Raw genomic sequence first — 13328 nt, forward strand, 5'->3', positions numbered from 1 at the left:
AAGGACCGCTATCGGTCCACAATAGATAGGGTTGACGTGCACCACTGCTGACCGCTGCCCTATACTGCAGCAGTCCTTCAGCGGTATAGGGACTGACGTACAGTCTGCTAAACACTAATACACAACCTGCTTGGTCCACAAAAGTTCTTATAAGGACTGGTAACTTGGTATAGGGTGCTACGGTACATAGGCTTGAGTGCGGTACAGTCTGCTGTTCTGTAAGGACCGCTATCGGTCCACAATAGATAGGGTTGACGTGCACCACTGCTGACCGCTCACCTATACTGCAGCAGTCCTTCAGCGGTATAGGGACTGACGTACAGTCTGCTAATCACTAACACACAACCTGCTTGTTCCACAAAAGTTCTTATAAGGACTGGTAACTTGGTATAGGGTGCTACGGTACATAGGCTTGAGTGCGGTACAGTCTGCTGTTCTGTAAGGACCGCTATCGGTCCACAATAGATAGGGTTGACGTGCACCACTGCTGACCGCTCACCTATACTGCAGCAGTCCTTCAGCGGTATAGGGACTGACGTACAGTCTGCTAATCACTAACACACAACCTGCTTGTTCCACAAAAGTTCTTATAAGGACTGGTAACTTGGTATAGGGTGCTACGGTACATAGGCTTGAGTGCGGTACAGTCTGCTGTTCTGTAAGGACCGCTATCGGTCCACAATAGATAGGGTTGACGTGCACCACTGCTGACCGCTGCCCTATACTGCAGCAGTCCTTCAGCGGTATAGGGACTGACGTACAGTCTGCTAAACACTAATACACAACCTGCTTGGTCCACAAAAGTTCTTATAAGGACTGGTAACTTGGTATAGGGTGCTACGGTACATAGGCTTGAGTGCGGTACAGTCTGCTGTTCTGTAAGGACCGCTATCGGTCCACAATAGATAGGGTTGACGTGCACCACTGCTGACCGCTGCCCTATACTGCAGCAGTCCTTCAGCGGTATAGGGACTGACGTACAGTCTGCTAAACACTAATACACAACCTGCTTGGTCCACAAAAGTTCTTATAAGGACTGGTAACTTGGTATAGGGTGCTACGGTACATAGGCTTGAGTGCGGTACAGTCTGCTGTTCTGTAAGGACCGCTATAGGTCCACAATAGATAGGGTTGACGTGCACCACTGCTGACCGCTCACCTATACTGCAGCAGTCCTTCAGCGGTATAGGGACTAAGAGTTTTGTCACAGGGTCATTTAAAAAATGACATGCAGAGGAAGAGGCAGGCCCTTCCGCAGGGGTGGTAGGGGTAGGGCAGGAGCAACAGGCTTGAGCCAAAGTGGGAAGTTGCAGAAGGTGCGTTCAATTACTTTAAAGGATGCACCAGACTTGGTTGAGTGGCTCGCTCAGCCTTACTCTTCTGCACCCTCCTCATCCTCTCGATCTGCACCCTCTTCTTCACTCTCTGCTATGTGCACCCCCAAAGACACTACCACCAACAACACGACCACCACCACCACCACCACATACCTTCCGCTTGAGTCACTGGAATTATTTTCCGATCCATATCAAGAGGACATTTCTGATGCGCAGCCACTCTTGGTATTGGATCAGGAAGAGGAGGTAGCAACAAGCGCTACTCAGCAGTCTGACGCCAGTACCCAGATCAGCCCAAGGAGGAGGTTGGTCCCCGGTGTTGCTGCCTACTCTACTTATAGCGGTGGGGAAGGTGACGTTGATGATGACGTGTCTAGTGATGTCACGTGGGTGCCCACAAGAGAGGAAGAGGAGGGGAGTTCAGAGGGAGATATGGACCAGCAGATAGGGAGGAGAAGCAGCAATGACTTACATTGCACAGCAGGGACAAAGCAGACTGCAAATGTATCAGGAGCGAGTCATCGACCATGTACGGTCACATCTGGCGCTCCCAGGACACCGGCACATGGCTCCGCAGTGTGGGCTTTTTTTAACGTGTCCGCTGCTGACAATAGCGTTGCCATCTGCAATCTTTGCAGTCAACGCGTTAGTCGCGGTAAGCCCAATACTCACCTAGGGACGACCGCCTTAAGAAGGCACATGAGCAGCCATCACCGAGCCCAGTGGGAGCAACGGAACACACAAAGCCACACTGCAGGCTCTCACCGTCCAGCCTCGTCTTCTACTTCTCCTTCTCCTCTCTCCTCACAATTGTCCTCCACTCCACCTTCCATCACGCCAAGCTCACATTTTTCTGCAAAAAGGCAGGCTTCCGTGGGCCTAATGTTTGAGCGTAAAAAAATGATGACGCCGGATAACCCTCTTGCCCAACGGTTGGCGGCTGGCTTGTCAGAACTCATAGCCCGCCAACTACTGCCATATAAACTGGTGGACTCGGAGGCCTTTCGCAAATTTGTGGCCATTGGAACACCACAATGGAAGGTCCCAGGAAGGAAGTATTTCTCAGAGAAGGGCATCCCAGAGCTATATGGCCATGTTCAGCGGCAAGTGAATGTATCTCTGGCACACAGTGTCGGTGCCAAGATACATCTGACCACAGACACGTGGTCTAGCAAACACGGGCAGGGAAGGTATATCAGTTTTACTGCCCACTGGGTGAACCTTCTGACGGCCGTCAAGCATGTAACCCGTGGCACCCGTGTAGATTTGGTTTTACCGCCACGGATTGCATGCAGGCCTGACTCTTCTTCTCCTCCTCCTACTCCATCCTCCTCCCTCTCCTCCTCAGCTGCCTCCTCCTTTTCCGCTGCTAGCGTCTCTTCCACTGCACCGCCCAAGCTCCCCAGAACCTATTCCACATGCCAGGTGAGACGTTGCCATGCCGTGCTGCGTCTGTTGTGCCTGGAAGCAAAGAGCCACACTGGCCCGGCACTCCTTTCAGCTTTGCGTTCACAGGCAGATGAGTGGCTAACACCGCTCAATTTGACAGTTGGTAAAGTGGTGTGTGACAACGGTGCCAATCTGCTTAGCGCATTGAAACAGGGCAAAATCACGCACGTGCCGTGCATGGCACACGTCTTAAACTTGGTCGTGCAGCGATTCCTTGTCAAATACCCTGGGGTCCAGGACATCTTGCGGCAGGCAAGGAAAATCTCGGCCCATTTCAGAAGATCTTACACGGCCATGGCTCGCCTTGCTGACATTCAGCGGCGACACCATCTGCCGGTCAGACGTCTTATTTGCGATTGCCCGACGCGATGGAACTCAACCTTCTATATGCTTGATAGGCTGCTCCAGCAGAAACGTGCAGTTAACGTCTACCTGTATGAACTCTGCGAAAGAAACGGTTCTGGGGAGCTGGGTTTTTTTTCACCGCGCCAGTGGCTGCTCATGCGCGACACATGCAGACTTCTGCGGCCATTTGAGGAGATCACCAAACTGGTCAGTCGCAGCCATGGCGCCATCAGTGACATGGTACCTTATGCCTTCTTTCTGGAGCGTGCATTGCGTCGTGTCATTGATCAGGCTGTGGAGGAGCAGGAGCGGGAAGATGAGGAAGTCGCAATGCTGGATGAATTCCCAGGGGGGGCTACTCTATCTGAGACAAGTCAACAACAGGAGTCTGATGAGGAGTCAGAGGAGGATGGTGCCGGGGCGGATGAGCAGGAGCAAGAAGAGCATGCTTTAAACCTTTCTGGGATCCCTGTTGTGCGAGGATGGGGAGAGGAGAATGAAGAGGACGACATTATCCTGGATGATGAGCAGGAGCCAGGCCACCACACCGCTTCCACTTTAGTGCAAATGGGGGCCTTCATGCTCCAGTGTTTTAATAGGGACCCCCGTATAAAAAGCATGAGGGTCAAGGACCAGTACTGGGTGGCAACGTACTTAGACCCCCGGTACAAACACAAAATGGCGGAAATGTTACCGCCGTCGCAGAGGGCTGTCAGAATGCAGCACTTCCAGGCCTTGCTTCGAGAAATGCTGCATTCTGCTTTTGCGTGCGCTGGCAGAGGAGCAATTCCCACTCCCAGAGAAGGATTTGCGGGTACCAATCCAACAGCGCCTGCAAGAAGAGGCCGGTTTGAAGATGTGTTGGTGACTTCGGATATGAGGTCATTCTTTCAGCCGACCCATCGACAGGTGTCATCCGGATCCAGCATCAGGGAACGCCTAGACCGTCAGGTGTCCGACTACATTGGGTTAACGGCCGATGTGGACGCTCTGAGGAGTGATGAACCCCTAGACTACTGGGTGGGCAGGCTTGACCTCTGGCCAGAGCTTGCCCAATTTGCAATCGAACTGTTGGCTTGCCCCTCATCCAGTGTCCTGTCCGAAAGGACGTTCAGCGCAGCAGGGGGGATTGTGACCGATAAGCGTACTCGCCTAGCTCACCACAGTGTTAACTACCTCACATTTCTAAAAATGAATGAGGCATGGATCTCGGAGGAATTCAACACATGTGATCAGTAGACCATGTATATGTCTATAAACAATTTTTGGAATCAAGCACACAGACCTTCTTAATTCATTTGGCTCACTTCCCTGACCCAAAAAAGCACACCGTACTATATGCCCCTACCCTCCTCTTTGAAGAGGTTGAGCGGTGTCATATTTCTACTGGGGCTGCTTATTATGAGGGGTTCCCACCATCCCTGTGCTGTGCTGACTTCCTCCTGGGTGTTCTTATTATGAGGGGCTCCCACCATCCCTGTGCTGTGCTGACTTCCTCCTGGGGGTTCTTATTATGAGGGGATCACACCATCCCTGTGCTGTGCTGACTTCCTCCTGGGGCTGCTTACGGTGCTGCTGTCAGCGCTGTATGTCACGGAGCTGCTGTCAGCGCTGTATGTCACGGAGCTGCTGTCAGCGCTGTATGTCACGGAGCTGCTGTCAGCGCTGTATGTCACGGAGCTGCTGTCAGCGCTGTATGTCACGGAGCTGCTGTCAGCGCTGTATGTCACGGAGCTGCTGTCAGCGCTGTATGTCACGGAGCTGCTGTCAGCGCTGTATGTCACGGAGCTGCTGTCAGCGCTGTATGTCACGGAGCTGCTGTCAGCGCTGTATGTCACGGAGCTGCTGTCAGCGCTGTATGTCACGGTGCTGCTGTCAGCGCTGTATGTCACGGAGCTGCTGTCAGCGCTGTATGTCACGGAGCTGCTGTCAGTGCTGTATGTCACGGAGCTGCTGTCAGCGCTGTATGTCACGGAGCTGCTGTCAGCGCTGTATGTCACGGAGCTGCTGTCAGCGCTGTATGTCACGGTGCTGCTGTCAGCGCTGTATGTCACGGAGCTGCTGTCAGCGCTGTATGTCACGGAGCTGCTGTCAGCGCTGTATGTCACGGAGCTGCTGTCAGCGCTGTATGTCACGGAGCTGCTGTCAGCGCTGTATGTCACGGAGCTGCTGTCAGCGCTGTATGTCACGGTGCTGATGTCAGTGCTCTGTATTACGGTGCTGCTGTCAGTGCTCTGTATCTCCTGCACCCTCTTGTTTGCCTACCCTGGTCCCTGACCTTCCCTCTCCTCCATTGCCTTCATTAGCTCCATAGTCCTGAATTGTCAGAACAATTTCCCAAATAAAAAAAAAATGCTTGTAGTTATCGATCCCAAATTCACCTCATACATGTATTATGCTATTGTCCAGGTGGTGGGACTACGTGCTACCCCCTAATAATTACCCCGTGGCCGCAAATTCGACCTAAAGGTTTGCGAAATTCGCCTCCCATTGAAGTCAATGGAGCCCGCGGCGAACGGTCGTTTTCGCGAACGTTTGTGTCCGTTCGCGTTTCGCGTTCGCGAAACGTCCCGTCGGAAGTTCGTCCATCACTAATAGTAATTAGGTTTTAGGGTCAGGGTCTGCGTCGCCCCAGGCAGCGCTAAGTTAGTGCCAGTACCGCTAACACCCACACGCAAAGCATACACCTCCCGTAGTGGTATAGAATCTGAACAGATCAATATCTGATCTGATCAGATCTATACTAGCGTCCCCAGCAGTTTAGGGTTCCAAAAAAACGCATTGTTAGCAGGATCAGCCCAGATACCTGCTAGCACCTGCGTTGTGCCCCTCCGCCCAGCCCACCCAAGTGCAGTATTGATTGATCACTGTCACTTACAAAACACTAAACACATAACTGCAGCGATCGCAGAGTCAGGCCTGATCCCTGCGATCGCTAACAGTTTTTTTTGGTAGCGTTTTATATTTAAATCCGGAAGGTAGTGCTTGGTTTTCGGGGTCCCGTACGTGGCTAGGCTCCCAAAAAGTCCCCCACATGTGGTATCCCTGTACTCGGGAGAAGCAGCAGAATTTATTTTGGGGTGCAATTTGACTTATGCCCATAGCATGTGTGAGCAATATATCATTTAGTGACAACTTTGTGCAAAAAAAATAAAAATTTTAATATTCCTGCAACTTGTGGCAAAATATAAAATATTTCATGGACTCAACATGCCTCTCAGTAAATAGCTTGGGGTGTCTACTTTCCAAAATGGGGTCATTTGGGGGGGGTTTTGTGCTATTTTGGCATTTTATGGCCTTCGAAACTGATAGGTAGTGAGGAGTGAAATCAAAAATTTGCACCCTTAGAAATCCTGAAGGCAGTGATTGGTTTTCGGGGTGCCGTACGCGGCTAGACTCCCAAAAAGTCCCACATATGTGGTATCCCCTTATTCAGGAGAAGCAGCAGAATATATTTTGGGGTGCAATTCCACATATAACTATGGCATGTGTGAGCAATATATCATTTAGTGACAACTTTTTGTAAACTTTTTTTTTTTTTTGTGTCATTATTCAATCACTTGGGACAAAAGAAAAAAAATATTCAATGGGCTCAACATGCCCCTCAGCAATTTCCTTGGGGTGTCTACTTTCCAAAATGGGGTCATTTGGGGGGGGGGGGGGTTTGTACTGCCCTGCCATTTTAGCACCTCAAGAAATGAGATAGGCAGTCGTAAATTAAAAGCTGTGTAAATTCCAGAAAATGTACTCTAGTTTGTAGACAGTATAACTTTTGCGCAAACCAATAAATATACGCTTATTGACATTTTTTTTTACTAAAGACATGTGGCTGAATAAATTTTGCCCTAAATGTATGACTAAAATTGAGTTTATTCGATTTTTCTTATAACAAAAAGTAGAAAATATCTTTTTTTCTCAAAATTTTCGGTCTTTTTCCATTTATATCGCAAAAAATAAAAATCGCAGAGGCAAATACCATCAAAAGAAAGCTCCATTTGTGGGAAGAAAAGGACGCAAATTTTGTTTGGGTACAACATTGCATGACCACGCAATTACCAGTTAAAGCAGTGCAGTGCGAAATTGTAAAAAGACCTCTGGTCCTTAGGCTCACAATTGGTCCGGGGCTGAAGTGGTTAAGAAGTGTAAATAAAAAGGTTATGATCAACACAAATTCCCTTTTAGCCCGGGTTCTTACTGCCTGCATGACTTTAACAGACGTCAATGCAAGTCATTCCAAAGTCGGACCAAAAGTTGTGCAGGAACCTTTTTCTAAGTCGGTGCGACTCAAGCCGTACCAATTAGAAGTTTCATTGCACTGAATGGAGTCCAACTTCTGATGCAACAAGTGCTCCAAAGTCAGAGCGATTGTCCCATCAGTGTGAACCGGGCCTTACAGGCACCATTCAAAAAGGAGTATGTTGCCTCTATCAAGTAATTAAAACAAGAGGCATGCTCAAATTTTAACAATTTTAAGTTAGAAGAAATGGATTTTTGACTTAACTGTAAAATTAAATTATTGGGAGTACAGTATAGTATACGACAGCATATTCTTAGATAACTGTGATAAATAAGTTTTTTTCCCAATGGCCTAAAGGTAGCAACATATAAGCCAGCCATCTAAGATAATGCCTGAGTTCTGTACTGTATGATCAAAAAAAAAAATTTTCTGGAGAATTTTCATTTGACATCCCCAATAATAGATGTAAGTAACATGACAAACAAGGGGAAACCAATATTTACCTTATTTGCAGCTACGAGTACTTTGTCCAGAAAGCGGAGCCACTCAAATATAAAGACTGGTTTCTTGGCCTCTGTGACCTGAGCCAGCGCATCCTCCTTCAGGAGCAAACTGTGAGCCAGTTCCATGTTTGTTCCAGATCATTCACTAAATAAATCTTCTGAAATAAAAATAAAATCAAATAATTAATTTGAAATTTAGCAGTAATCCTACATAGCATTGTGCATGTAAATGCCTGAACTTCAAACCCAGACTATCTTTACAAAGGGCAGACATATAAATTAAATATCCTCCATGGGTATGTTCTAATACAGATTTGCTGAAGTCACTGGTGTCTCTCAGAGTCTATCTAAGTTTTATATCAGGGACATCTGATCACCGGAGTGCAGGGGTGAAGATGCTGCAGGGACTGGTCTAGAAGCATGGATAAAGCTCAGGAAAGCAAAAGGCCTCATGCACACAGGGCGTTTGCCCATTTCTCCTAGAGGCACTTGACGTTTGTATACGTATCTAGACATTTTAGGCATGTCCAGCGCTTGGGAGTTAATTAATTTAAAGTAGTTCTGCACCTAAAAAAAAAAAATATTAAAAGCCAGAAGCTACTAATATTGCAGCTGCTGACTTTTAATAAATGGACACTTACCTGTCCCAGGGTCCAGCGATGTAGGCGGCAGATGACGAGCGATCGCTCGTCTCTCTGCTGCCCCCGCCACCATCCTCTGTCAGGGAATCGGGAAGTGAAGCGTTGTGGCTTCACTGCCCGGTTCCCTACTGTGCATGCGCGAGTCGCGCTGCGCGTCTCTTCTGGTCCCCGTTGTCTCCTGGGAACTGTGTGTCTGCGGGGGTTTGCGTCGGTCTGTCCCGGAAGTGGGTGCAGATACCTGGATTATCCAGTGCCGGTGCCACAATCGGCATCTTTCAGGGGGGAGGGATCAGATTAGCAGAACTTCCCCTTTAGGGTGGGGAACCGCTTTAACTGGTCAGAATAATAATTTATTCTGGGCATTGAAATTAATGAATCCTCAAGTGCCTGAAGTGCCTAACATTAATGCGCATTTAGACGCGTTTACACACAGCAAGTGTTTTTTTTTTCTGCTCTTAGACAAGCTGGTTGTGGGTTTTTTTTCTGCTACATAGGCTAACATGCAGGGCCATTTAAAGGCAGAAAAACAAAGCCAGATGCCCCTAATAGCAGCGTTAAAAACGTCCAGTGTGCATGAGGCCAATCTCCTTTACTCGGTCCCCTAAGCAATCATTTCAAATGGGCTGTCCTACACATGGCAAAAAAGCTCATGTATCTTTTTGAACTTTGCTCATTCTACACTTTTAATACTAGGTGCTCTTGCACATCTAAGAATGGCACTTCTTGCTTGGAACCTTTGGGGTGTCATTAACAATGAATGGCAACACAAGTGGTTTTTGCATGTTCTGCGTATGCATACAAAATTGTGCAATTTTGTGAGAGTAGATGTTAAAGTGGTTGTAAAGGCTGAAGGTGTTTTTTTTTTACCTTCATGTATTCTAGGCACAAAAGGTAAAAAAAAAAAAAACTTGTGTGCACCAGCCCCAAGAGCCCCCTTAAAACTTACCTGAGCCCCACCGCAATCCAGCCTGTGAGCCAATGAGGAGAGAGAGGGGGCGGGGTCAAGCTGCAGCTCTGTGTCTGAATAGACGTGAAGAGCAGCGCATCAGAAGCGCACCTGCTTGGGTGCCTCCAGAGCAAGCTGCTTGCTCTGGGGGCACTTAAGAAGGGCCAGGAGCATCGGCAGGGGACCCGAGAAGAGCAGGTAAGTATGACATTTTTTGCCTTTAATATCACTTTAAATCGTGTTTAAACACTAACAATAAATTTCTCGTTTTTGCTCCCTTATGGTCTGAATTTTTTTTTTTTAATTAAATAGAAAGCATTTTATTCTACCTGTCTGACAAGTGCAAAAAAACAGCTGTTCATCCAGCCAGAAATCTTGTGATCTGATAACAGTCCAGAGGAAGAGAGTATGGGAATTTATCAGTTCAGTTTATCATTGTTCCCTGCTATCACCATGGACCACCATGGAGGGGAAGTCATATGTAGTCTTAACACAGTTTTATGCAGTCATAACACACTGCTTGGCCTAGAATGAAAACCCTACTCATTTGTTATGGAGCGGGTAGCTGCAGTCAGGAAGCCTACGAAAGCAAAAGCAGATGCTGCAGCTGCAGGGACACAGCTGCATATCATAATTTGACATTATGGGGGTTATTTACAGAAAGCAGTAGTTGTAGATCTGAGGGGTAGATCTGAAATGAGGGGAATTTTTAAATAGAGGGACAACAACAAGAATGAACTTTATAGGCCCCAATTATAAAAAATATATACAAAGTTTATTTAACAAATATTAAAAAACACACATTTTTTTTTATATAAAAATCTTGCAAATAAAATGCAGACCACTAACTGAATCTTTTTAAATTAGATAGATGCATAACATTAGTACAGATCAAATCCTATTATCAAGTTGTAATGCACAAGAAAAGCTCTACATGTTTCGCAATTTGAATGCTTCTTCAATTCTGAATGCTTATAAAATATTAGGTGGAAAGGAGAGAGATGCAAGTAATCAATAATCATAAACAATAACAAATTCATAGAAAGACTCAGATTTTTTGCAGGTAGTCACCAAAAGATGATCAAAGAGAGGACTCCCAATAATGGCGTGCAAGTGGTGGTAAACAAGTAGACGTGGGGGCGTGCCTAGTACGAATTGTATTAAAAAATAAAAGAAAAAAGAGAAAATAAGTAGTGACATAAATAGGGTAAATGACCACAATTTAATGTGCATAGGTAATAATCCTATAAAGGGTTAATCATCAAGAGATTATTTATTCCCTTTCATAGAACTCATTTCATGCAAAAAGGAAAAGAACAAAATCCCAGAAAGTCAAACTGAAATTCAATAGGCCTAGCTTAGGTGACACAACACAAAAGGCAGGTCTCAATATATACTAAGTATACATAGGCTGTGGGTATGATTGGTGAAGCTGCAAAAGGCAATTAGAAGCATATCCTAAAACAAAATAGGTAAATATAATATATGAAATGGGGGGAAGCTCTGCTGATTTTATCATCCAATCACGTGCAAGCTAAAATTGTGTTTTTTTTCCTTGCATGTCCCCCTCAGATCTACAGTGCACTTGTAGTGCAAAGTGGATTGCCTTTCGGAAATAACGCCCTATGTGTCTGGGTCCATGCCCCTGCACACCTGTCAAATTGTGGCTACATCCGTTTTTGCTTCCATAGGCTGACTGCACACAGATTGGGATGGATACAATCCTTGCAGTATGGGTGCCAGTACCTGTGTCAATGAGGCTATAAAGTGGAACTAAACCCTTCTATCCTTTACAGCCAAGGAAGCTGCCATCTTATCCTCTGTCTGATCTGCAGGTGCCATGGTGCAGTATATGTCATCACCACAACACCAGTTATTTGATGGCCTGACAATTCTGCAGAGAGCACAAGCACCTGTGTCAGTTATCATTCACAACTTACTTTGAATAAAAATGTTTCACTTTAATGGTTTCCTAAAATAGTTACATTCAATGCATGCTAAGAAGGGTAATCGTCATAGGTGCATGTACTCTCAACAGCAAACCACCAAATGGCTGGTGTCATAATTGATCAAACAAAGCCATGGCACCTACAGATCAAACAGAGAATTAAATGGCATCTTCCTTGGCTGGAAAGGATAGGAGCAGAGTTTAGTTCCACTTTAAAGTGGATTTAAGCCCAGGTTCACACTGAGCTGCGGCAACAAAGCCCGCGAGTTCAGCTGAACTCGCGCGATTTCACTCCCGCATGTCAGTCCCAAATTTGGACACGATTTCACAGACATCTGTCATAGTTTCTGCACAGATGTCAATGGAAATTGCAAAAAGTAGTACAGAAATTACTTTTTGAAATCAGTGCAGCACCACACCGATTAGGACGTGCCATTGCCGGCAATTGCCACCAATTTAACATGTCAAATGGCACCAAAGTGAACCAGGGCTCAGGGTTAAAAAAAATATCCAATTCCCCGCAAAACATACATGGAGCTGCACATAAGTAGCTCCGTTTACATTTTCGACAGTGCCAGTGTGCTGGGATAAGAGACTCCCACACATGTCACCTCACACCAGCCAATCACCAAACATCTTTAGGAAGCCAGGGAGAAAATGCCAGCACTGGACCTCACGGACTTCAAGCAATTGAATAGGTTAATATTCCTGACTAGGGATGAGGTCGGGTGTGTTTGCACACTCCACGGGCAGAGCCCGCCAGGAACTCGGTGCTGCGCTAATCACAGGCAGTGAGACATTGCCCCGATGCGCGACTTCAGAGATCGGGCAATGTCTCACTGCCTGTGATTAGTGCAGTGCTGCGCCAATCACAGGCAGTGAGACATTGCCCGATTTCTGCAGACGTGCGTCGGGGCAATGTCTCACTGCCTGTGATTAGCGCAGCACCGACTTCCTGGCGGGCTCAGCATGTGGGGTGTGCCAACACGCCGGAGCTCATCCTTATTCCTGACTTCAGTTCCACTTTGAAAATGAAAGAAGCAGATCAGCTGAACCACTTTTCACAAATTGCTCTCATTCAGGGCTCATTTATACAACAATTTTTATGTTCACCGTGCGTTTCTGCATGCACGTTTGCACTACATTTTAGGGAATCATTTTTTTCATTTATTTCAATGCGTTTTCTTTACATATGTTACGCATTGTGCATTTTACATGCATTTGCACGTGTTCATGCGCGCTTGCAGTGCTTTCCGGTGCCGAAAAATCCAGTATGTTAAAAAGTACATAAAAGCAATGCAGTGGTGTAAACTAGGCGCATTAGATGTCATTCATTTTTCTTGCATTTGTACTGTGCTTTTGCTGCTAAAAAAAAAAAAAACTGCACCTGACTGCATCTGGTGTAAATGAGCCCTCAATTCAACAGGTCTTGTTATGTTGCATTGCAAAATGGTGTATATTCCTTTCCATTCCTAAACCAGATGTACGTGCTAAGAAACCATGCAGTGTGTACAGTGATCAGATGTATGGCTGATCTGCAGTCTCTGGACCATTATGTGCCCATTTCTGGTTCCCCCTTCCCCAGAAGAATGAAAGAATGAGAGCCAATTGCCTGTCAGTAATGTGGGGAACATCTCCCCTGATTTATCGTTTACAATCCATCGTCCAGGAGATCATTACCTGATTGTAATCGCTTTATCCACCTCCCCGATCACTTCCTCACCTCTGTCACATATAACCCACCTCCAGGAAGCCCCACCGTGGCCGAAACTCTTCAGTCATTGCTGAGCGACATCACCAAAGCAACTGCGGATGACATCAGATCCTGTGAGCTTCGGAAGGGGCCATGTTTTGTGTGGGCAAATGAATCATTTTGATTTATATTGCAGAATCAATTTAATTACAACATATTGGTCTGCTCC

General features: G+C 46.5%; 1 protein-coding gene across 3 annotated transcripts in view; it reads right to left on the reverse strand.

Moving 5' to 3' along the window:
- The window catches only part of HEATR5B (HEAT repeat containing 5B), a 139137-nt gene extending 125914 nt beyond the window's left edge, over positions 1 to 13223 (reverse strand). For 2 of the 3 annotated variants that reach the window (XM_077486447.1, XM_077486445.1), the window contains exons 1-2: positions 13087 to 13223; positions 7872 to 8029 (exon numbers count right to left, since the gene is read on the reverse strand). In XM_077486447.1, coding sequence (XP_077342573.1) covers positions 7872 to 7997 — 126 coding nt within the window. In that variant the 5' untranslated portion in view covers positions 7998 to 8029; positions 13087 to 13223. The remainder of the gene's footprint in view (positions 1 to 7871; positions 8030 to 13086) is intronic. The other variant, XM_077486446.1, reaches the window with a different exon arrangement.
- Positions 13224 to 13328: the final 105 nt, after the last annotated feature.

Source organism: Lithobates pipiens, unplaced genomic scaffold (genome assembly GCF_037356315.1).
Source record: "Lithobates pipiens isolate NorthernLeopardFrog02 unplaced genomic scaffold, aLitPip1_a1.2 Scaffold_18, whole genome shotgun sequence".
Lineage (NCBI taxonomy): Eukaryota > Metazoa > Chordata > Amphibia > Anura > Ranidae > Lithobates > Lithobates pipiens.